Source organism: Pseudorca crassidens, chromosome 3 (assembly GCF_039906515.1).
Source record: "Pseudorca crassidens isolate mPseCra1 chromosome 3, mPseCra1.hap1, whole genome shotgun sequence".
Lineage (NCBI taxonomy): Eukaryota > Metazoa > Chordata > Mammalia > Artiodactyla > Delphinidae > Pseudorca > Pseudorca crassidens.
Genome location: NC_090298.1, coordinates 113,087,517 through 113,112,631, shown reverse-complemented (window position 1 = coordinate 113,112,631; position 25,115 = coordinate 113,087,517). Strand labels below are relative to the sequence as shown.

Here is a 25,115-nt window from a genome sequence, read left to right as displayed (position 1 = left end):
GATATGTAAAATAACCTCAATAAAGTTGCTTTAAAAGTATCCATGTAGCATTTAAACAGCACCTGACACTTATGAAGCATTCACTGCTACTACATTCGTGTTCATTTCATGGAAGCGAAAACAAAAACAAACAAAACCATGCTGACATCAACAAAGTAAGGGCAATCTCAGAATAAAGGACAACCCACTACTTGCTGTGTGAGTTGGGGAGGGTCTCTGTGTCATCAGAGATTTTGAGCTGCTCTGACAGTCTTACCCTCCAGGACATTTCTCAAACCAAGCCCCTGGCAGCCCTACTGAAGTTGGTCTGACTATTTAAAGGGCAGCCGAGGAAAGCCTCCCCCTCCGGACGGCTGAAAGGTTGTCCGAAGAGGGTCTGGATGTGCCTGGCAGGTCCCTGGGCACAGTCCCCTGACTGGCAAAGTTAGGAGAGGCAGGTCTCAGCCCTACCCAAGGGAGCCTGTGCAATGGAACTGCCCCCAGGGAGAGGAATCACCTTTGCTTGGGAGGGTGAGAAGCAGGGGCCCTGCAGCCACCTGTCACCTGCGGGGGACAGACATGGACTCCTGCTAGGAGGTGGGAGGGTGCCACCAGAAGGGGAACTACCCGGGATCCTAGCTGGTTAGTTGCTTTTTTTGTTTTTTTTTCCTTTCCTACAAATCTCCTGGTCTCCATACCTAGAACACTTAGTGGGGCACAAACATGCTAGCCATAGCCTCTACCTGAGCGAGCGTCTCAGGATTTTACATTGGGGAGGGACTGCATTCGCCAACAGCTCTTTTCTGATGGTCCTCTTAGATGGAGCCAAAAGAAAGGCTATATCTGACAATAAGCAAAGTCCCTCACCCCCGCCCCCCCCCAATAGCTGAGCAAAGAGGAGGGATAGACCTATTGGAAAGAGAATAATGGAGAAGCAAGGCAATGGATGCGACTATTGCCTAAGCAAACACACCCCAGGCTCAGCAGAGAGCGTCTCCAGGAGTGGTAGGAAGGGACCGGCGGGCCCAGCAGTGCCCGAGGAGAGGCATGACAGTTGGCTGTGGCTGAAAACGTGAAGGGTTCCTCCTATCTGGCAGCGGACACCTGCAGCCGGTGCTGGGCTCCCAGCTCTGCGCTCCGCTCCCCGCAGCCGGACGCCACAAGGGCCGGCCTGACCGCCAGGCCGGGCTCCGCATCCCGCGCACGGGGGCGGGCGGCGGTCAAACGCCACCCTCACACACGAGTTCCTGAGAGCCCAGAGTCCCCAGACTCAAGTGCGCACCAGGGCGCCGAAGGGTGTGTACGCGCCGGGACGTTCCATTGGCTGTCCGCTTTGACCATTGGTTTAATCATTACAGGATCAAGTTCCGCGGACCCAAACTTTGAGGCAAATCGCAGGCTCGGGATGAATCTCCCCCGGGGTCGCGGCAGCAGGCGAGAAGCGGCAAGACCAGCCGGGCGGCGGGCAGCGAGCACCCAGGGCGCGTGTGGGCAGCGCCTGGGCGCGGAGCTCCCTGACCCGGCACGGCGTGGAAACTCCGCCTGCGCAATTCCCGGCTGACTCGCTCTCTTCCTCTCGGGCCGGGCTGTCCCGTCAGCGCACTCACCTCTGGGGGTCCCTCCCATCCGGGGATGCGCTCACCTCCGATCCAGCCCGCCACAAAGTCTTCCAGCTGGAAGTTGCCCATGGCCGGCGCCGCGGAGCCTCGCGTTCCCGGAGCCGGGTCGGTGCCCGTTCAGGGTCTGCTGGTCATGGCCCACGGGCGAGCGCGCCGGACGGGCGAAGTCAGGGACGCGGAGCTACCGGCAGGCAGGTCCTTCTCCACAACGGGTTCGGAATGGCTCGGAATCCCCGAAGCGCGCGGGCCGCCGGGCTCGCGCTCCAAGTGCCCGCGGGCAGCTGACATCACGCCCCCAGTAGACCTTAAAGGCGCAGCGCGCGGGCCAGGCGAGGGAGTGTCCACCGGTAGTTATGGTAGTTCTTCACATCTCCTCCGAGACACTGGAAATGATTTCAGGAACATTTCTCAAAGTTCATGACAAGAGGTACAGAGGAAGGCTTTATCCGAAGTCCAGAAGTATTTGATTACAAACACCAAGGTCTCTCTGTGATAGGATTATTTAGCTGGGTGGACACATCCTCTTTTTAGCGAAAACAGAGCTGAAATAATTATAATTGAATGTCCAACTATCAACTAAACCAGAAGTTCTCAATTCTTTGAGCTGATTGAAAGCCATGGACAGTTTCTCTATAAAATACAAAGGACACACAATCTTCCATAACAACTTTAGTGGTCAGGGGCTCTTCTTCCGCCTGCACTCCACACCTTTCTCTAGCCCCCAGGTTTCAAAACCCTATCTATTCCTGAATTACTGAAATAATGTGTGGAAAGCACCTAGCCCAGGGGCAGTCTCCAAATCAGCGCTAAGTAAGTACTCGCTCTTAATAATGTTCAACATTTCCTGGGCACTGACATCGGGCCCCCTTCACTGTACCTGGGCTTACCCCTCACAGCAGCCCTGTGAGATGGGTGTTATTATTATCCTCATTCCTAGGGAAATGATTGTATGACACATAGATTTTAATCTTTTAGAAAACTGGTCCAGATTAGGAGACGAAACTTGTCGCACCTGAGTTGTAGGTTTAGCTGTGTGAGGACAGATTTGAGCTTTTTCCCAGGAGATCCAGCTGCCACGGTGGAGAGCCCAGGGGAGACCCCACCCAGACTTGAAGGTCCTGCAGCACCCCCGGCTGAGGGCACACAGCCGCCTGCTGAGAGCACCCCGGGCCAGGTGGGAATTTCCAGAGCCCTGAAAACTCTCAGCCTGCCCCTGGCCAGGCTTTCAGGAGGGATGAGGCTAGCCTGGAAATTTCCTCTGAGAGCTGCCTGGGCGTGAGGTCTGGGTGGCCAGGCAGCACGCTGTGCCTCTGGAAGTGCCTGCCTTGAAGCTCCCTGAAGCCGCTGATGCCCCACCCACAAAGCCCCCAGGGCTCTCTGAGCCAGTCCCCACCCCCTGCAGACAAGCAGACCCAAACCCAGCTCAGCCTCCTTGGCTCGAACACTTCTGACCAGCCTGCAAACGCACTCCCCGCACGCCCCAGACAAGCACAGGGAGCCAGAGCTGCCTTGCCCTGAGGACGTTTTCAAGCCAGAGTCTGTGCCAAGTCATACTTCCTCACTCCCCCTCACATCAGCTGTGAGCAGGCACTGGGGGTCATCCCGGCGATGGTCACTTTTATGTGTCAACTTGGCTGCGTGACACTACCCAGTGATTTGATCAAACGCTCATCCAGGTGTTGCCGGGAAGGGATGCTGTGGAGGTGACGACCAACTGATTTTAAGTCTGGGAGCTCATCCTTGATAATCTGGGTCAACTTCGTCCAGTCAGCCGAAAGCCTTTAGAGCAAAATGGACGTTTCCCTGAGAAAGAAATGCCACCTGTGGGATGAGCATTTCCAGCCTGCCAGCCTGCCCTCCAGATGTCACACTTGCCCAGCCGGACCCTACAATTATGTAACATAGAATCTCCCTCTGCTTCTGTTTCTCTGGTAGAACCCTAACTGTGTACACCTGTAAAATAGAGACGAGGCGGCTCGTAGGAGACTCAGGGAGGTTTCACGAAACCCTAACCAGTCAGGGGGTCTCATGCCCCCCAGCTGTGAGCTGGTGGAGGAATTCTAGGGACAGCCTTGCTCTGGACCTCTCTCCACACACTTCTCAGCCCGCCCTCCACTTTCCTATCCCCCCCCTTGTCCTGAAATGGTGCTTCACGGTGTGCCCATGTCTCCCTGAGCCTGTGCTGACCCCCATCAGCTACGGCCTCTCTCTTCCCTGTCTCACCCCCAGGCAGTGATGCTTATTGACATTCCAGCCACATCCTAGGCCCTGGCCCCAGAGCAGGCAAGACCTGGAAGGCCAGGGTCTGACTCCGCAGGGGCCCAGCTCCCTCCAGGCCCAGGCTCAGCCTGAGCCAGCCCGGAAGGAAGGCAGAGGGGCGGTCACCTCTCTCTCAGACTTCCTCTCTGTAGGCAGCCCTGCACCCAGCCAGGTCCCAGCTGGAGGTCCATGCTTGCTGGGAAATGTGACCTGGCTACGTGGAGGTGCCTTTGGTCCAGTGAGAGCTCCCTGGCCTCCCTCCAAGAAGGAGGAGGACTGGTGTACCTCAGTGTCCTGCTAGTTTCCAGCAGGGGCCCAGCCTTAGCACCTGGGATTGCAAAAAATGGTGAGGGGTAATGTCTGAAGGAAGGGGCCTCTCCCACTGGCACATTTATGTCACATCATCAAGACCATCATGGTGTGGAAGCTGCCCAGGGCTCCCTCTTCCAAAGCAAGACAAAGTTTGCCACTGAGGCTTGATCCGAAAAGGGCTGAGAGGAGTGGGGCTACCAGTAGCACCTCTCCCCCCTCACCATGCTGTGCCCTGCCATGCTTGGGACGTGTGCCAGGACAGTTATGAGAAATGAAAGGTCTCCAGAGAGTGGTCATTGTGTGAACTCACCTTGAAGCCAGTCCACAGGTGGAGAGTCTGCCAGTTCACCAAGGCCTGCCTGCTCTTTTGGAGGACCACCTAGAGGGTGCCAGGCGGACTGTCGTTCCCTCAGTCCTGTGTTGGCACCAAGTAAGAAAGCCTTGAGTTGGCAGGCAGAGGCTCCGGAGCCCTGGGACAGCCTCCCGGGCCCAGAAAGCGGCTGCTTGAACTGCTAATGAGCTGCAGCAGAGCGGAGGGTGTGGGCTCCTTTCCAGAAGGCACCTCTGTGCTCCGTTCCCAAATGTGGGCCACAGATCTGCCCAGCAGGCACACCTACAAGGGAGGTAGGGGGAGGACCCAGGTCTGGTCTCGTGGCAGCCAACGGCCTGGCCAGAGGATCCTAGACCCAGCAGAACGCTGGCTCTGGGGAGGGCTCTGAGCCGCTACGTGTGCCTGGCTTCCCCGCTTTGGAGCAGCATTTGTAGTGCTGCCATGCACACTTGTATTCCGCCCTTGGGAGAGAGCAGGTAAAGCAACTGAGGCACAGGAGATCAACTCCCTCGGTTGCTAGGGTCAGAAGGAAACCCAATTTCCTTTCTCCTTCAGCTCCTTCCCCAAAGATAACCCCCAGAGCATCCTCCACCGCAGTGGGGATCGGCAGATGGGCGATGCTGACAGTCTTTGATGATGAGTGGCGCATTTCCCATTTCTCATTTGCCCTTTCAGGTAAAGAGTTTCCCAAGCACCTACTCTGTGTCAGTCTCTGCTCTTGGGAAGGGCTCTGGCAGAGAGGGGACCGTTTGCCTGAGATGCCACATGGGGGCGGCTGTGAGAGCACTGAGGGGAGTCAAGTGTCAGTCAGCAGTCAGGGAAGGCCCCCCACTCCCCCCGGCCCCCGACTCCCGGCCTGCAGCCTCCTGGCTGCACCCTGAGTCTCTCCAGCCTCATGGCTCCACCTCCTTGGCCAAGCCCAGGTCCCCCACCTGCTACACCTGGGCCAGGTGCTCCCAACTGACACCCCACGGCAGAGACCCGGCCCTGCTCCCTGCTCTCCTCTGTCTTCTGGAAGCTTGCCCTCACCCGGTGGGGCGGCCTTTCTCCCTGACTACTGCGCTCTCCCTCCTTCTCTCTGTCTGCAGTACTCACTTCCTGCCCCTCGTTCTGTTTGGGGACTCTCAGGGCCCTCACCTGGACCCTCTCCCAGCCACACCCATCACCTCTCAGATCACAACCTCGACACCTCATCTCCTACCTGTCTCTCCTCTCCTCAACTCCTCTACTTGAGGAGTAGATGGCCCCATGTCATCTCTAACTCAGCACATCCTTTTATGGACTCTCTGTTTAACTAACTCTCTAACTATCCCTCCAGTGCCCCACCCAGCTGGCCACCCAAACCAGACGCTGGGCATCACCCTCGATTCAGCTCTCTCCCCCAAGGCCTCATTCCATCAGCTGTGAAGTCCAGGGTCCATCTCCTCCCTGGCCCCAACATCCATCCCTCTCTGACGTCTCCCAATGTGGCTCAGCCCAGCCCTGTGCCTCTGCCTGTCTGGATCATGGTGGACAGAGCCCCTGGGTCCCTCTGCCCCGATCCTCTGTCCCTCCAGCAGCTGCCACAGTGAGCTTCTGAGACCTTGAATCTGTTCCTGCTCTCCGGCTGACAGACCTCCAATGACTCCCCACGGCCTTGAGTCTAGTTCCACTTCCTTAGCTTGGCATGTGAGGGTCTGTGGGCCTGGGTCCGGCTGCCTTTCCACTTCTCACCTCCTACCACCCCAGCCCTCCCCTCGGGCCAAAGCCCCAGCTGCGTAGTATGTGCTGCACGCCCCACATGCTTTTCACATGTGTGCCCGCCCACATGTTCCCTTGCCGGGAACGCCCTTTTCCCCACTTCTTCTCTAGCTAACCCTCACACCTTACTCCTTTGAAACTCAGCTCAGCTTCTCCTGATAGGCCTTCCTTGAAGCACGGCCCACTCCATGCTGGATCTGCTATCTTTCAACTGTATTTCCAGAACATTCCAGGCATATGCATAGCACTGCCGTCACGCTCTACGGATTATAGTCTGCCTTCCCATCAGGACTGTGGACACACTGAGAAGAGGGCACTGCCTTATTCTCCTCTGGACCTGCAGAGCCTGGCAGAGGCCCGGTGGACATCACTGCTCAGCGGGCCTTAAAAGGGGAGGCCATGGAGACCAAGTCTGAAGGGCCTGCTGACTGCTGGCAGTCAAAGAAGGAGTCTAGATACAAGGCAGAGCAGAAGAGACCAGGGTCTTTCTTGGCATGTCACAGAAGCCCGGCTCCTTGCAGGCCCTCAAAAGTTCCAGATGCTTTTCCAGCTCAGGGCCTTTGCACTCATCGCTCCCTCTGCTTGCAGCTCCCTCCTCTTGCCATCCTCAAGGCCAGCTCTACCTCCCTCAGGACTAAGCTGAAACATCCTCTGCAGAGAGGGCTCTCTCATTGCCCCTCTCGAGGCTCCCTGCTTCTCCTTCCAGCCCTCACCGTGTTGGTCAGTCTTTGTGCAATGCCTGGGAGGCCCAGGAGGGTAGGCGCTGTCCGCCTTGTCCACTGCTGCTGCATTCTAAGCCTCTGCTGCAGAGCAGATGAACGGTAATGACTAATGATTGAGTGCGAACGAATGAATGAAGTGGGACACATGCATGTCTTGTCTTTCTTCTTTGGGTGTTTGTACCTGCTGCATCACTCCTGTGCTGGCCTCAGACAATGGGAGCTCTGGGGTCCCTTCCCTGACTCTGATGAGTGATTTTGAAGGTGCCACTGGAGTTTCTCATTTGGGGCAGGATTCCTTCTTTTACTGACAGTTCTTTGACAGAGTCTGTTCAGAGCATGTTCTGTATTTGGTCCAGTGCCCCTTCAATTTGATGCTCCAAGTCAAGTAACAGAGGCGAGTGGCTGTGAAGTGAGGGGGCAAAGCAGCTGCTGGGAGGCTGGGAGGCTGGGAGGCTGGGCTGCCTGGGCTCTGCTTCTGGTGCTGCTGCTCACTGGGCACCTTGGGCAAGTCCAGGGCTCAATTTCCCCTCTGCTTTTTGTAGAGTAGAGACGGGCCTCCTCAGTGTCCAGAGAAGTCTAAAATTCTGGGCCATGGAGATGCCGGCTGTGGGCGTCTTCTTAAGATCTGTCAGCAGAGGGCGCTGCTGCACAGCACTTGGAACTCCCAGGAGGAAAGGACAGGCTTGGCTGCAGTAGGGGGAGAGGTTCCTGGCCCAGTTTCCCTGGCACTGGGCTGGCAGAGTCAGAGCCAGTATACACTTGGGCAACGGAAGATGCGCTGACACGGGAGGCTCAGGAGGAGTCTGAGGGTGCCAGAGCGGACCTCTGAGGGGCTTGATGTGGACCCATCTGAGGCTTCCTGGGAGCTGACTCTGTACTTGGAGGGAGAGGCCCCAGTAAGGACAGGTGACACCTCCATCTCTTCACCTGCCTTGACTCATCCAGGCCTCAGATTTACCAGGTTCTTTTCCACCTCAGGGCTCCAAGCTGGGCCAGTGCTATATGTTCCTCCTACACTAGCTCATCAAATTCTGTGAGGCAATTCCCCACTTTGCAGGTGAGAAGAATGAAGTTCAGATTAGTTAAGCAATTTCTCCAAAACCACACAAAACCTCCGTGAGTGGAGGATTAAGGCTTCACACCTTTTGTTTGACTCCAGGACCCAGCGCATAACCGAGGTGCTGCCTCCTGGTCAAGCCTCAGAAAGTGGAGGTGACTTTCCCCAAAGCCCTGCCCCCTCCCTGCCCTGGTCCCTGTGCATAAATGTCCTAACTTCTCTGACTCAGCTTCTCCACCATCAGGGAGATGGTATTAACCTTTGCCAACTACGCTCACATTCTTAGAGTTGCTGGAGCAGATGTCTCAGGAATCAAGGGGAGCGCCCCGGGCTGCCCTCAGTCCTTGCCTCCCTGCCAGGGTCCGGTGGGCTGAGACGGCTCTGTGCACATCTGAGAACAAGGCAAGCCTGCCCTTTCCTTCTCAGCTGATGGGCATAAGCGGGCTTGTGCTGAGGACAAGCGGAGGCCGGGCAAGTCGGGGACCAGGAAATCTGGGATTGAGGGATTTCCGCAGGAGAAGAGGGGCGTGAGGTGGGCGATGGCCGGGGGACTCCACTGCAGCTCTTGAGGTCACATCCGGCGGCCCCTGCTGAGCACTGCTGTGTGCTGAACTGCCTGGGGTGCAGAGAGCTGGTGACTCGGATGGTGAGAGAGGAGTCTGTGTTGGGAATGGCGGCCCCATCTCTGCCGCTGTGTAGCGAGTCTCCTCCACCAGCCGGCTCAAACTTCAGGGGCAGAACTCTGAGGGAGACCAGGCAACCTCCTCTCATGCCTGAGCTAAAAAGAAAAGGAGCCAGACTCTGAAGTCTCAGGAAGGAGCTGGTCCTAAAAAGACGATCTGGATTTTGGCCTGCGGAGGCAGTAGAGAGGGCATCCATCACATCACAGGCAGAGGGCAGAGCGGAGTGACCCCAGGCAGGAGAGAGCACGGGAGCCAAAAGAGCTCGCCTGCTGTGGGAGAGGAGGCTGAAGGCTTGGAGTCTGAGCTCCAGGGCCCTGGATGGCCAGGTGCCTCTGTGGGCGGTGGCATCTGCTGTCTATCGGCGGTCCGCAGTCCTCCTGTGAGTGGACGGAGGACCCATCTGGGGGCTAGCTGCATCTCACCTGGACAGACCTCCCTGGCCCACCCCGAGGCAGGCCTGGGCTCCTTGCACACCAGCCTTGCTTTCTGTGGGAACCTGGCGGGCTTGCCTGGGGAGGCTGAGGCCTGTGCTGGTCCAGCCTCTCAGAAGGGCTGTGGTGTCCCTTCGCTCCCCTCACCCAGCACACGCACAGCACACTCATCAGCCTCTGGGTGAGGGTGGGGCGTGGGCACGAGAACCAGCAACACGTTCCGTCCGCAGAGATGGCACAGGTCCTCCCACTTGCTCTGCGTCTCTGGATGCACTCTTCCTTCCCGACCTCAGTTTCTCCATCTATTAAAAGAAAGGCCAGACTTAAGACCCCACACCTCAAAGAAAGAGATGGGGTGACAAAACTCTCAGCTTGGAACCCACCCCAAACCACTGCTCTCTGCTCCAGGGTCAGTATGAACATGGCAAAGAGGAACTTCCTGTTTAGAGAGGGGTGATTTAAAGGACTCCAAGGACATCTCATTTTTGATGCAAGTACAAAGCAAAAACTTAAAAGAACAAAATCTCAAAACCATGTGGATTCAATTTTCTCCAAAGTAGAGATTTCCTAAGTGACAAATCTGTAGCCAGGGAGAAGGCTGAGGAGAACCAGCCTTAAATGAGGTACCAGTCCACTTGGGGAGGGGCGTGCAGAAGGGAGATTGCCCACTGCCTCATGCCTTACACGGTTCTGCTGCAGCCGGGTCTCCCAGCAGAGCAGCCGAGCTCTGGCTCTGCCCCTGCCTGTCACTTCTTCCAGCCCCCTCTCCACCTTCTCCTGAGGAGCTCCACCTTTTTCCTCTTGCATGCAGCCTCTGAAGTTGCCTCAGAATGACCAAGGAGGCTTCCATCCCCCTTCCTCCACTCCTCCCCTAAGTTTAGGCCCCATAAAACCAGAATGTGCCCCCTTTTCTGCCCTTATTGATGCCTCATCCATTCATCCAACCATGAACGCTTGAGTATCTCCCGTGAACTAGGCATAATGCTGGGTTCTGGGGATACAGCCCTGTTATCTTAGCACATCCCTCCCAAGAACAGTGTTAATGCCACTTCCCTCTGATGCCGCACCCCGACTCCAGGGCCTGCTTTGGTGAATGAGCCCTCTCTCCCCACGAATCCCCAGAATTTGGCACTATACCTTATATTAGAGCATATGGTAGCCCATCTTCCAGGATGGTCCCCAATGCTTCTCACCATTCATGCCCTTGTGGTGTCTCTTTCTATACTGAATTAGAGCTCACCTGTGTGGCCAACAGAATACGGCAGAGGTAGAAATAGGTGACTTCTGAGGCTCAGCTGTTAATAGGCATTACAGCTTCTGTCTTGGTCTCTGGGATCACTTGCTCTGGGGAAGCCAGTTACCATGTTGCACGGCTGCTCAAGCAGCCTTGTGGAGGGGCCCACGAGGTGAGGAGCTGAGGCCTCCTGCCAGGAACCGGCACCGATTTGCCAGCCATGTGAGGGAGGAAGCAGATCCTCCAGGCCCAGTCAAGCCTTCAGATGAGTGCAGCCCTGGCCAACACCTTAACTGCAGCTTCACGAGCGATCTCAAGCCACAATCACCCAGCCAAGCTGCTCCCAGATTCCTGAACCTTAATGCTGTGAGAAATTGTGTTCATTGTTATGTTAAGCCCCCAAGTTTTGAGATAATTTATTACAAGGAAATAGACATCTAATACAAGCATAACAGTGAAGAGCATGGACTCCAGAGCTAGATAGTGTTTAGATCCTAGCTCTAAAGCTTTCCATCTCTGTATTCTTTGGTTGGCCGTTTAATCTCCCTGTGCCTGGACATCCTCCTCTGTAAAATGGGGCTGCTAACTGTACCTAACCAAAGTCAAAATCAGTGCGTTAAATCATGTACAGTGCTCAGCACTGTGGTTGGTGCACAGTAAACACTCAACAGAAGTTAACTCTCACCATTGTTCCGGCCTCTGCGTCCTCACGTGTGCTCATGTCTGAGTCGGCACAGAGCAGCTCCTGGCCAGTGCCAGCTGAATGGATGAGGAGCAAATTGCTCTTGCAGAGAAGCCCATCCGCTTACCCAGGACCTCTCTGCCCCAGATCCTTCCTGCAAACCACTCCCTCAAGAGAGCTCTCAGTCTTGAAAAGCTCCAGGGTCTCTTCAGCCCTGGCACTTGGCTGCAGGGCTCCCAGCCCTACCTGTGCTCTCTACCAGCCCCACACACGGACTGAGGGAGCTGTACCTGGGACCCAGCTCGGAGAACACGAAGAAAGAGTGGCACCCCGCCCTGGTTTCTAACTCACACCCAGACACCTCCCAACTGTTTGAGGGCAGTGAGGGCTCAAGGATGCCAGCCAGCACAGACCCAGCCCAGACTCGGCCCTGAGGAACACACAAGGGACCAGGCCAATTCCCCCACTCCAAGAGCAAAGCCAAGGAGTCTTCCAGCAAGGGCACCTAGATTTCGTCCATCATACTCCCAACCCCGAGTCCCCCAGCCCAAAGGGAAGTCGCAGGAAATATCAAAAAGTGGATTTTTTTAGAAGAAATTCTTCCACGTACCTGAAGTGTGACCGACTGATTTATTTCCCCTCCTCCTCAACTTCCTCATCCTCAGGAAGAGTGGGGAGGAGGTGCAGGCATTGCCCTGGTGTAGGAACAGGAATCAGCCATCAGGGGCGTGTGGGTCATGGAATCAGCGCCGCGGGACAGACTGGCTGTGAAGGTGGGACATGACGTGTATGACTGGGCACTCAAGGACAGCGTCAAACAGAAGCTGACGTCCGTGTGCTCAGTCCCAGGAGTGGGTGGGGTGGGCGGACACACCCATGTGTCCTCATCCCATCTGCTTCAGCCTCAGGGCCCTCTGCTGTGGTGCGTGGGGGGAACCTGGAGTTGGGGCACCAGACAGCACATCCGCGAAGTCCAAGAAGGCAGGGCCTCGGTAGATGTGTGCTGTGTCGCTGTGTCCTGCCTGCTGCTCCAAAGAGGAGGAAGCTGGGGAAGGAAAGGCAGAGGGGCAGTGAGGAAAGGAGAGCTGGGGGTGGGTCCAAGGGAGCCTGGCAGGCAGCAGCTGGCTCTGTCCTTGCCGTGTAAAGACTCACGGAGGAGGGGCATGTGGGGAAGTGCTCAAGCACTCAGCCCCCCCACCCCACCCCCGGTCAGACAGACCTGGGTGTGACTCCCAGCTCCTCTGTTGGTGAGCTGTGTGAGCTCGGGCATGTTACTTAACCTCTCTGAGCCTGTTTTTTCAACTGTAGAATGGCGATGACACAAGCGTATGCCCCTAAGGATTATGGAGACGGTCTCTGTGAGGTGCCTAGTCCATAGTAAATGCTCAATACACGGAAGCCACAGGTATTACTTCAAAGCATCAAATTAGTGCACCAACGCCAACCCTTGTAGTCAAATGATTTATTTACAAACTCGTCTCTGGTCTCTGCGCCTCCCAGGTGTCCAGCCAGCCCTGCCCCTTCTGCTTAGTGGAGGCACTTTTGGGGCAGCTGCTCTCCACTGGGCAGGTTTCCCAGCTAGGATAGCTGAGTGGAAGCAGCTGGGGTGGGAGGGTCACTTCCCGGGGGTGGGGCTGAACGTAGGGTACAGGCTGAGGTCTCCCCTCTGCTGAGTCACACCCCAGGGTAGAGCCACTGGCTAGCAGGGTGCAGGGTCTTCTTTCCAGCCCAACAGGGGAGCCTGCCGGGGCTTGGAGTCCTCCCGCCGGGGGGAAAATGAAGGCCTGAAGGCTGCAGTCCCAGGCCAGCTCCAGGTCCAGGGCGAACTGAGCTCTGGTAACCTCACCGCCAGCCATTTCACAGCCTGTGTGCTAATCATCAGGTGCTGGGGGCTGTTCTTCGGTCGTCCCTGCCGCCCCCAGCACCTGTTCCGGCGCAGTGAGGCTGCACCAGGCCCGGGCAGCTTCCCTGTGGACTCCTGGCCCCAAAGTGGACAGGCGGGAGGCCCAGGGCTCGTGCGCAGACACTCCTCAGGGCTTCTGTAGTAAGGCACGAATCCTGGAGCACACAGGGCCTGGCCCCCGAAGGCGACGTCGCTGGAGACAGGCGCATCCAAGCCGCTGTCACAGGAGTGCCCTGCTGAGGCCAGCAGGGTGGGGCAGCTAGTCGGTGAGCGAGAGAGCCCAGAGATGAGGTCTGGGCCTGCCGGGCCAGCCTGGGTCAGCAGGAGACAAGATGGTCAGCCAGGCTCCCAGGACTGGCCTGTGCCTCCACTCCACAGTAGCGTAGGGGAAGAAGCCAGGGCCGTACCTTCTACAGAAGGGAAGCACTCGGCGATGTGACGTCACTCAGCCCTCCCAGGGCTCCCAGCTGGGATTAGAACCCACGCATCCCACCTCCTCCATCCTGCAGTCACAGGGCAAGTTGCCGGCTTTGTGGGGCTGGAGTGGCTTTAGGAACTCTGGAGGGCACGGGCTTTGGGTCAAATCCCAGGACTGCTCTTGCTAGCAGTGTCTTTGGCCAAGTCGCTTAACTTCTCCAAGGCTCATTCCATAAAATGGGAATAAATAACAAGACCTACCTCATCGGACTATTACTAGGAAAAGTGAAATGACACACACGAATCATTTGTCTGGGAGCCTAAGGACTAAACAAATAGTAGCTACTATTACTTTCTGTCTTTTATAAGGAAACTGAGGGTCATGAGGCTTAAAACACATTCTCTGAGCAAGTGGCCGAGCTGGGATTGAGGCAGCCTGCCTCCAGGCTCTGTGCCCTTATCTAACAACACGCTGCTCCAGGAGCCCCAGCCGACCTCGGGGGCCTGGTCAAGCCTCCTGGGGTGTGGGGCCCTGGGACAGTGCACCCTGCACCCTGCACCCTCTGTGGCCTCCCCAACTCACAGAACACCTGCCGCTGACTGTCGTCCTGCAGCAGCAGCAAGCCTGCAGCTCCCTCCTGGCGGGCGGGTCACGGGAGCCTGCACACCACCTGCCAGGAAGGGCCAGGCTGGGAAAACGCTCCTCCTTGGAGCGGTAGTAAGGGAAGAAGCCACTGGGTGGTTCTGAGTCCTCCTCTCTGATACTCTGGTCTCCTCCTCGGTCCCTGCAAACCTCGGGCCGCGGGGCCAGCTCCTCCTCAGCCAGGAGCTGCCCGTAGGTGCGAAAGAAGGGCAGGTACTCCAAGGCCACCAGGGGCCCACGGGAGAGGTCAAGGTTGCTGCGGGGCTCACTGCCCCTTGAACCGGCGGCCTGCAGTTGCTGGGACGGGGGCTCTGGGTCGTCCTCCTGCAGGAGGCTCTGAGAGGGCAAGACTCTGGGCTCAGCCTCGCAGCTCTTCTGGGACGTCTGGGAAGAGAAGGGAGTTCCATCTGTCACTGCACCCAACTCCCCCAGCCTCTCCAGCTCCCACCCCAGCTCCTGCCTACATTGGAGGCCAGAGGGGTTTTCCAAATGTGGCTGTCCTCGTTACAACCCAGGGTGGCTCCCATCCAGGGTCGGCTTACCCACAAGCCTCACCTGCAAGGTGCCCGCGGGACACACCAGCCTTCTTGCCCTTCGTCAGTCACACCAAGCAGGTCCCGCTTTAGAGCCTGTGCTCTAAAGACTCTCTTAGACTCTCAGCTCAGAGGAGCCTTCCCAGCCCCTGCCTCCCCCACGTGACTCCGGATCACTTCGCCCTTCACTTCTGCACTGAAGCATTTCTCTTAGTCAGTGGTCTGCCTGCTCCGTGTGTGCGGTGGTCTTTGTCTGGTGTTCCTGGCTCATTGTAGGCACTCAGCCTATGCTTTTCCAACAAATGATCAGTCTAGTCTGCTCTCAGTGCCTCTCATATGCCCTTCCCTCTGTCCAGTTCAGCCACATAGACCTTCTCTAGGTGCTTCTTACTTGCCAAGCATCCTCTTGCCACAGGGCCTTTGCACTTGCTAATGCTCCTGCTTGGAATCTCTCCCCTCTCCTTCTTCCTAGTTGACAACTTCTCCAGCTCTTGGCTTAAGGTCTCTTCCTGTAGTCCCCTGGTCTGGTTGCATCACTCTACCATTGACTCCCCCCATCCTGATTCCTCTCATTCAAGGCACCCAGTCCTCTGCTGTGAAACATTTGTCTGCATGATTACTTGATTAATGCCTTTCATCCTACAATTTATAAAGTCCACCAAGGCAAAGCCCATCTGTCTTCCATATCCCTGGAGCCTAGAAGAGCCCTGGCGTACAGTAGATACCAGATATTGGAAGAAATGAAAGGAAGGTTGGAGGGAAGGAAAGAGGAAGAAAGAAAGAGTACTGAACTGGGCTTGGCCAGGAACAAAGTCTTTGCCAGACTCAATGTCGACAGGAGGGAGAAGCCATTTCTTGTGGGGAGGGTGGGGTGGAGAACGAGGAATTACTTCCCAGGCCCTGAGGGAACATAGGGACCCAGAGCACCTGTCAGTGAAAAGCCAGCCCATGCTCCACCTTTGCCTGTCAGGGCCACGAGTACATGGTGGGGTCCATGGGGTATATGTGTGGCCTCTGGGCCCCTATTGGAGGACCCTCCCAATAGGAAGGACCTACTGTGGTCTGGCCGAGGCCTTCTTGATGCTTGATGGGGACTCTGGGCCTGAGTGCCCCTCCCTCGCCACAGGCCACGTGGTGGCACACGCTCCCGTGGGCAGCTTGAGCCCACGGTCCCCATCGTAAGTCTTAACCCTTGCTAAATGCCTGCCGTCCTGCTGACTGCAACTTCCTGGAGAGTGGGTACCAGGCCCTCTTCTGAGCTCCACGTGTCTCGCTCACGCCACCTTTGCTGAGTTTCTACCACTCCCCAGACACCCCATGGGCACTGCGCTGTGCAGTCCTCTCTCTCCGGGAATCCTAAAGAGGCCTGTGAGGAGAGACTTGCCTTTCCAGCTCGGTTGTGCCAAAGAGACAGGAGAGACTAGCAGCAGTGCTGGGGTTTGAGCCCGAGTCTGCCCTGCTCTGAAGCCTGTGGTCTTCTCACTGTGACTTACACGGTATCGTGGGTTGAACCGTGTCGCCCACAGGAAATGAGGTCCTAACCCCTGGTACCTGTGAATGAGACCTTATTTGGAAATAGGCTCTTTGCAGATGGAACCCAGTTAAGATGAGGTCATCCTGGATTAGAGTGGACCCTAAATCCAATGACTGGTGTCCTTATAAGAGGAGGGAAATTTGGACACAGACACAGGGAGAATGTCACGTGACAATGGAGGCAGAGACTGAAGAGATGTTGCCACAAGCCAAGAAATGCCAAGGAGCGCCAGCAGCCACCAGAAGCCAGGAGAGAGGCAAGGAGCAGGTGCTCCCTCTGAGCCCTGAGGAAGGAACCCCGCCCACACCTTGATTTTCGCTCCTAGACCTCAGAACTGTGAGAGGATAAATCTGCGTTGTGTGAAGCCACCCAGCTTGTGGTGACTTGCTTCCGCAGCCCTAGGACACTAGTTCACGCAGGTTGGCTGGATGGCTGGTTGCGTGGATGAAGGGATCTGGCCTAAGGATGGAGACTGGCAGCACTCTCTCAGCCCCACCTGGCGAGCAGCTTGTGGGGAGAGGCCCATCGCCATGACGGCAGCCCCCTCTGTGGGCTGGGCTCACCTAGGCCTTACCCTTCCTGCCATGTGGTAGTGCTGGCCCAGCGTGGACCTCCCTGCCGGGGGCCAGCAGCTCTCCTGAACCGCAGCCTTTCCCGCCTGGGTCCTGGCTCCACTTCACCATCCAGGCCTGGATTGAAGGAGGCCAGGTGTGCCTCCAGGTCCCCAGAGGGGCTCGGCAAAATGGCACACGCACAATGCTGCTTGCCCTGTCCCTGGGACACCGCCTCCAGAGGCCGTTCCAGAGTCAGCAGTAGCCCCGAGTCATGACAAGATCAAGTCTCATCTTCACAGTCGGGCTGAAAAGACAGAGCCTCCTCAGCAGGTGCCTTCCTCCTGACCTCCCCTTCCCCCTAGCAAATCCCCCTCTGCCTGTCAGAGAAGATTCCATCGTGAAGTCACAAGGCCTGGTGCCAGGCAAGAAAGCCAGATGGCTCTGTTACCATGGAGACTCCTGCCCAAGCGCCCAACACCTGGGCTCATCACCTGCCTCTTAATTCAGCTTAATCCAGCTCTCCCCCAGAGACTCAGGGGGACAAACGGAAGGCGGACATCTTCTGTAATCAGATCAGTTCTCCACGACGGGGCCAGTGAGCTTGCTCAGGGACTTGTGCCCCGAGACTTGTGGAGTCCCCCAGGGCCTCTGGCAGGAGGTGAGGAGGAGTCCCAAGGACTGCCGCCCAGGGCTTCTGGACGTCTCCTTACCTGGGGGCCCCAGTCCCCTCGGGGATGCAGCCGAGACCTGGATCTCTGCTCTCCATCCCAGCAGCCCCTCCTGTGTTGTCCTTCCCTGGTCACCAGTGAGCACGACGTGAGACGGCTGTGGAAGGACTGATTACGCCAAATGCCTGCTTTCTCCCATGGAGCCAGCAGCCCTGGCTTCTCTCCCAGGTCGCCTCCCAAGTGTCCCACCCACTGGGTGCTTCCCACATGCAGTCCTCACTACAGACTTCCAAGTCAGAAAGTGCATCACTGTTAGGCCATTTTACAGATTGGAGAGTTGAGCCTCAGCACTAGGACAGCCTGGAGAAGAGGACTTCAGAGTTACACTTTAGCCTGAGGGCTCAAGACAGGAGAGCCCCAGCCCACCATGGGGAAGCCACAAGGTCTGGGCGTCTCCAGGACCTCAGGCTTCCGCAGTGCAGGATTCCAGGCAAAGCGTGACCCAGCAGACCCCCCGGGGCCCAGGCGGGTCTCCCCCATCTCTCTGCCCTGGGACCCATGGGCTGCTGGGCCATTTAAGCCCACTTTTCTCTTTTAATAGACTTAACTCTCGAATCCATGTGGAAGTGATTTTTTGTAAGTGGTAATAGATAAGGCTCTAATTTTATTTTATCTTTTGAATGATTAGTCAGTTGACTCAACATCATTTATGAATAATTTATTTCTCCCCCAACCTGATTTGAAATACCAAAGTAAACCCACATTCTAAGTTCTTAACTATTTCAAACACAAGTCAGTTTCTCGAATTTATTGCTCTGTCCCTCTCTTTGTCTCTCTTTGTACCAATACCATATTGTTTTGATCTCTTTAGTTTTATCATAATTTCAATTCATGTTATACAGTCATCTTTTAAAACATCAACTTTATCAAGGTCTAATTTACATACACTAAAAAGTATATGGTTCACCAATACCAATCAATCTATACACTAATGTAACAACCCCAGAATTAATATACAGAAGTACTTCTTTTCAGGTAATCCTCTCTCTGCTTCCCAACCCCAAGCAACCACTGATTTGCTTTTTGATGCTACTGATTCATTTTGGAATCACACAATACGTATTCTTTTGTGTGAAGCTTTTTATTCCACATTTGAAGATTCATCCCTGTTGTGGCACTGTTCGCTCCTTTTTATCAATGAGCAGTACACCATTGTACGGCATAACAGTGTGTTTATCCAGTCATCTGTGTAGAGGCGTTTCCGTCATTTCCATTATACAGATGCTCTGAATAGGTACAGGACTTTATGTGGGCATAGTCTTCATTTCTCTTAGGTAAATACCTTGGATCGCGTAGCTTGATCACATGGTAAGTGCATGTTTAACTAAATAAGACACTGCCACACTATTTCCAAAATGCTTGTACCATTTTTACATTCTCAACAGCAATGTATGAACATTCTAGTTGCTTCACATTCTTGCCATCACTTTAAAATTTTTGCCATTCTAGTGGGTATATAGTGGTATGTTATTATGGTTTTAATTTGCATTAATTACTAACGACACTTAGCATCTTTTCACGTGCATGTTGTCAATTTATGTATCTTCATTTGCAAGCGTCCAAATGTTTTGCCCATTTTAACAACTTTATTATCATTAAAGTATTATAAACTGCATCTATTCAAAGTGTACAATTTGATAAGTCTTCACTTATGTCCACACCTGAGAAGCCATTACCACAGTCAGGTTAACAGATATTTTTATCAACCCCCCCAAATTTCCTCTGGCACTTCTGTAATCTCTCCTTCCCTCCAGGTCCATCCCCAGGCAACTATGACCTGCTGTCACTAGAGATTATTTTTCATATCCTTACCCTTTTGGGAGTTGGTAGAGCCTCTTGAATATGTCAATTTATGTCTTTCACTATATTTGAGAAGCTTTAGGCCAAATATTCTTCAAGTATTTTTTTCCCAGTTTACTTCTCCTCTCCCTCTGGGACTCCAATGACACATATGTTATTTTTAAAATATATATTTTCCCACAGATCCCTGGGGCTCTGCTCATTTTTTTTCTAATTTTCTTTTTTCTCTGATCCTCAGATTGTGTAATTTCTATTCATTTCTTCAAGTTTACAGGTTTTTCCTCTGGTCATCACCAGTCTGCTGTTGAAATCATCCAGTGAACTTTTTAATTTCAGATTTTGTATTTTTCAGTTCTAATAATTCCATCTGGTTCTTTTTTATAGTTTTTATTTCTCTGCTGAGAACTTCTGCCCTTTTATTCATTCTGAATTTTTTTTTAACCTGATGGAGCATGGTTATAAAAGCTTCTTTGAAGTCTTTGATAATTCCAACACATGGGTTACCTTGAAGCTGGCATCTCTTGTCTTTTCCCTTGAGAAGTGGCCACATTTTTCTGGTTCTTTGTATGCTGGGTAATTTTGAAATGTCCTGGACATCGTGACTATTACATTGTGTAGATTTGGGTCCTGTGTAGCATCCTCTGGAGACAGTTGATGTTTTTGTTTTAGAAGGCAATCAACTCTGTTAGGTTCAAGCTGCACGTTCTGTCTTACCTCCTGTATGCAGTGGTTCAAATCTGAGTTCAGTTTTCTAAGCCTTTGCTGTGTTGTGTTGTAGTGGTGGTTTGGGTCTGTCCTGAACTTACATTATTTAGTGATTAGGCTAAAAATATGGGTCTCTGAAATCATACAACTCATTTAAAAAAGTTTTTATGCACACGGTTTAAACCTGATTTTGGTTCTCAAAGCTTGGCTGTGCTGGTTTGGGTCTGTCCCACTCATGTGTAGCTCAGGGGTTAGGTCAACACTTGTATGCAGGTTTGAAGAGTTAAGGGACCTCTTTTCTGGCTCTCTCTCCTCCTGGATTTCCCCCACACTCTCTGTCCTTCCAGGGTCCCCTTCCTTCCACTGTTGCTTTTGATACTGTGGCCATGGAGTTGGCCCTCTAGGCAAAGCAGAGAGACAGACAGACAGACACAGAGACACAGAGAGAAAAAGAAGGAACCTAGTAAAACTACCCCTGCATGGATCACTTGTCCAAGTTTTGACTCTCCTCCACAACCTGTTTCATCTGTTTTTTAGAGTTCTCAGGTAGTTGGTTTTTGTATCTTGTTCAGAATCTTTAGTCATAATCAATGGGAGGAATGAACGATAGTGACCTTACATTATCACACTAGAAAAGGAAACTCCTTTTCAAAATATCTTTTTTGTAAGGTTGTCTGTCTTATTGTTATGTGGTAAGAGCTTTTATATATGCTGGACACAAGTCTTTTGTCAGAAATATGTATCGTGAATATTTTCCACCAAGCTGTGTCTCACCTTTTCATTTTCTTAACAATGTCTTTCTAGGGAACAGAAGTTTTTAAATTTGATGAAATCCATTTTTTTTTTTCATTTGTGCTTTTGGAATCCTAAGAAATCTTTGCCCATCCCAATATTCTGAAGATTTATTTCTGTTTTCTTCTGGAAGCTCTATAGCTTTAGCTTTTATATTTTGAACTATGATTCTTTTGAGTTAATTGACATGATTTGAGGCGGGGATCAAGATTTATTTTTCCATTCGGCTATCCATTATGCCAACACTACTTGTTGAAAAGATTTTCCTTTCCCCCATTGAAATACTTCAGCACCTTTGTCAAAGCTCAGTCATAGATGTGTGGGTCCATACATCCTGGACTCTCTGTTCTGTTTTGTTGATCCATACCACACTGCCTTGATTACTGTGATCAGAGTTTCTCAATATTGGCACTACTGACGTCTTGAGCCAGATGATTCTCTGCTGTGAGGGCTATTCTGTGCATTGTAGGATATTTAACAGCATCCCTGGCCCCTACTCACTGGGTGCTAGTAGCACCCCTTCCCCTGAGTTATGACAACCGAAAATGTCTCCAGACATTGCCAGATGTCCCCTGGGGGGAAAACAGCTTTCAGTTGTGAACCATTGCTATAAATTTACTATATTCCTTGAAATCAGCTACAGGAGTCTGTCAGCTTTGGTCATTTGAAAAAATATTTTACATTTTTAAAATACAAAAATAAAAACATACTGTAGGTCCTTTGCATTTTCATATAAATTTATGTTAACTTCTAAATATTTCAAGTTTTATATATATTTTTTAGTTAATAAAATATACGCTTTTGAGTGTACAGATCTATGAATTTTGACAAATGCACACGAACATGTAATCATGACCTTAATCAAAATATAGAACAGTTCACCTCCTACACTGTTGGTGGGAATGTAAATTGGTACAGCCACTATGGAGAACAGTATGGAGGTTTCTTAAAAAACTAAAAATAGAGTTACCACATGATCCTACAATCCCACTCCTGGACATATATCGAGAGAAAACTATAATTCAAAAAGACACACGCATCCCAATGTTCATTGCAGCACTATTTACAATAGGCAAGACATGAAATTAATCTAAATGTCCATCGACAGATGAATGGATCAAGAAGATGTGGTACATATATACAATGGAGTACTACTCAGCCATAAGAAAGAATGAAATAATGCCATTTGCAGCAACATGGAAGGACCAAGAGATCATCATACTAAGTTAAGTAAGTCAGACAAAGACAAGTATCATGTGATATTGCTTATAAGTGGAATCTAAAAAAAAAAAAGAGAGAGAGATACAAATGAACTTTTTTACAAAACAGAAATAGACCCACAGATGTAGAAAACAAACTTATGGTTACCAAAGGGGAAAGGAGGGTGGGAAGGGATAAATTAGGAGTTGGGGATTAACATATACACACTACTATATATAAAATAGAAAACCAACAAGGACCTACTGTATAGCACGGGGAACTATACTCAATATTTTGTAATAACCTATAAGGAAGAAGAATCTAAAAAACAAAAAGATATACATGTATGTATAACTGAATCACTTTGCTGTACACCTGAAACTAACACAACATTGTAAATCAGCTATACTTCAATAAAAAACACATAGAACAGTTTAGTTATCCCCCCCAAAACCCCTTTTGCCCAGTAGTGTTCTGGTAAACCAGCTCTCAAAAACAAACAACACAACCAAGCCCTGATGGGAGTGTCTGCTGATTTCCCTGGTGTAGCTACTCCCACCTGGCTGATTCCAAGATGCTAACATGGCACGGCTCAATGTGGACTTGGGAACAGAGGTGCAGACTGGGATCCTGTGAGGTGGTACCTGGTACCTCCTGGCCACCATTCATTGTACCACTAGGTAGAAGGCATCCCCTTCTCCTCACCCCCATTTAACCACTGATCTGTTATCTGTCCCTTTGGTTTTTGCCTTTCCCCTAAAATCACACAAAAGGAATCATATGCAAGTTCTGGTTATCTCATCTTTCTTGAACATTCATCTCTGCCTTCCCGACTCAGAGAGACGGAGGCACTGTGCTCTGCATGAGTATCCCCTCCCTGCTGCATTTTAAAAAGGGTCTTCAGGGGGACAGCTGTGGTGATTTTAGGGCTCACCTCCTTTGTTCCCTTTCTTGCCTGAATCACTGTCCTGCATTTTCTGTTTTCCATTGTCTTAAAATAGTGGTTTCCTGGTTTATCCACTTTCCTATTTGTTCACAGTGGGAGGGCAAATTTAGTACTAGTTACACTTCGGCATGAAGAGAACCAATTTTCAATAGTCACATTTATTTGCATGGTTATTCTATGCCAGGAACCATGTTGATCATTTTTCATTGATTATTTCCACTTCATAATCTTATCGGGTATGTAAAGAGAAGAAAATGAAGTTTAAAAAGGTTAAGAATGTATTGAGTAATCAATGGCCACTATTAAGTGGCAGAGCTGGAATTCAAACTTAGGCAGTTAGACTCCAAAGCCGAAGTACTTAATCACTTTGCCATTGAAGAATGATTTCAGGTGACACACAGGGGAACAGTTTTTATTTTGATAGCAAATATATTTAATTTAATGTATATTAGAAAAAATATAATTATCACATCAAAGCTATGATTTTATAGATATTTTTGCTTGGGACAAGGTAGATTTTCTTTCAATAAAAATATGAGTCTTTAAATATCTGTATCATAGGTTGTAATCAGATGCGGAAAGAACATGGAGGAGATGTGAGAATGTCTGTGCTGTGGGACAGACACTACACTTTGTCCCTTCTGGTTTGGTGAATGTGGTTTCAGGCTGGCCTGTGTCCGTGTGTATCTGTCGATGTGGATGACGATCACTAATTTTACGTAAAGGAAATCATGTATCACAAGTTGTTTTCTTCGTTTCATAACGCATGTTAGACTTTGCCCTAACCCATAAATATAGAGAGTTTAAGGCCAGCCCCTCAGGCTTTCCTGTGGGGTTGATGCCCTTTTTGCCTGTAAGACATTTCAGGTGACTTTTAGAGAGCCACCTCCCCATGAATGCTGTGCAAGTCCAGGGTTCCGGGATTTCTGTGGCAAACCCTCAGCCATCTCGGCCCACACTGAGCCCCGGAGAAGATGCGTCCAACTCACTGTACGAGCCAGAGCGTACTCAAACTGCAGCTCAAGTGTTTGGTCCAGCAGAGCCCCTATCCCTGGGCGCTGCTGCCAGTTCATAAGGCGTTGGCCTTCCTGGCCTCACTGAATCCTCACTGGATCCTCATGCTTGTGACCAGCAGGGCATCATCGGGCCCGGAGATGGGGACTGTCTTATCCAGGTAGAGCCAGGACGTAGCACCAGGCACTGTGCTGAGGAAGCACTTTAAAAACCCTCATAATCCCAGGGGCAGGGACTCAGAGCGCAGGTGTGGAGATTCTCACTCCAGGTCAGTGTGGTAAGCGTCTCGGCCCAGGCCCTTGCCTCCGGAGCCTGTGCTTCTAGCCCTTGCTCTGGAGGCAGAGCGTGCTCTCTGCCCAGACAGATTACAGTCTAGACGGGGAGGGACATCAGCCCTCCCTGTGCCTCATGCCTCATCTGTGTAACAGGGACCATGTGACCATCTTGCAGGAGGTTTGAAATTCAGATTTGCAGGGACACATGGTCCCTGTGCTGCTAAAGTCCAGGTGGAGTTTGGAGAAAGCAGAGATTCGATAAGATGGGAGTGGTCAGCTAAGGGAACAGAGTGAGGGGTGCAGAGCTAAGGCCCAGAGTGCAGAGACCTGCATGGGTAGTCCATGCTCAGTGAGATGTGACCTCAAAACCTGGAGCTCAGGGCTTCCCTGGTGGAGCAGTGATTGAGAGTCCGCCTGCCGGTGCAGGGGACATGGGTTTGTGCCCCAGTCCGGGAAGATCCCACATGCCGCGGAGCGGCTGGGCCTGTGAACCATGGCCGCTGAGCCTGCGTGTCCGGAGCCTGTGCACCACAACGGGAGAGGCCACAACAGTGAGGCCCGCATACCTCAAAAAAAAAAAAAAAAAAAAAAAAAAAAAAAAAAAGCCTGGAGCTCAACTATAGTGTGGATTCTGTTTCAATTGCCAACTTGATTTTTCTTTGTTGGAAAAAATACTCCACCACATTTGTGTCTTTGGCGGTCAGAATTGTCCTTTGTGTTTTCCTCCTCCTGCCAGAAGTGACACCTTTATCACTCTGAAGCTGCTCTTCAGTGGCCTGAGGTCACTCTGTCAGGAGAAACTGAGGCCTTTGGTCCTAAGTCCCTCACCTGGGGTGCGTCCAGGAGCAGAACTTTCCTCCCACCGTTTGGGGGTGTTCTCCCCTTTACCCCATGCTCCTGGTGTCTCCCTCCTTCTCTTCCCCTAGGATTTTCTTACTTTCTACTGTTTTTCAGGAAAAGCTCCAATAAAGTTCCTGTTATAAACCATCTCAGGGCAGGAGCATGCCACTGGTTCCTGCAGC

At 52.3% G+C, this 25,115-nt stretch overlaps 1 protein-coding gene and 1 long non-coding RNA gene across 3 annotated transcripts in view; both read right to left on the bottom strand.

The window, feature by feature from the left end:
- SLC25A48 (solute carrier family 25 member 48) overlaps positions 1-2,388 on the bottom strand; it is a 44,329-nt gene extending 41,941 nt beyond the window's left edge. For both annotated transcript variants that reach the window (XM_067731813.1, XM_067731814.1), the window contains exon 1: positions 1,622-2,388. In XM_067731813.1, coding sequence (XP_067587914.1) covers positions 1,622-1,667 — 46 coding nt within the window. In that variant the 5' untranslated portion in view covers positions 1,668-2,388. The remainder of the gene's footprint in view (positions 1-1,621) is intronic.
- Positions 2,389-7,569: 5,181 nt separating this feature from the next.
- LOC137220810 (uncharacterized) overlaps positions 7,570-25,115 on the bottom strand; it is a 46,220-nt gene continuing 28,674 nt past the window's right edge. The window contains exons 2-3 of the long non-coding RNA XR_010941804.1: positions 11,660-12,094; positions 7,570-9,435 (exon numbers count right to left, since the gene is read on the bottom strand). This is a non-coding gene — a long non-coding RNA (uncharacterized lncRNA). The remainder of the gene's footprint in view (positions 9,436-11,659; positions 12,095-25,115) is intronic.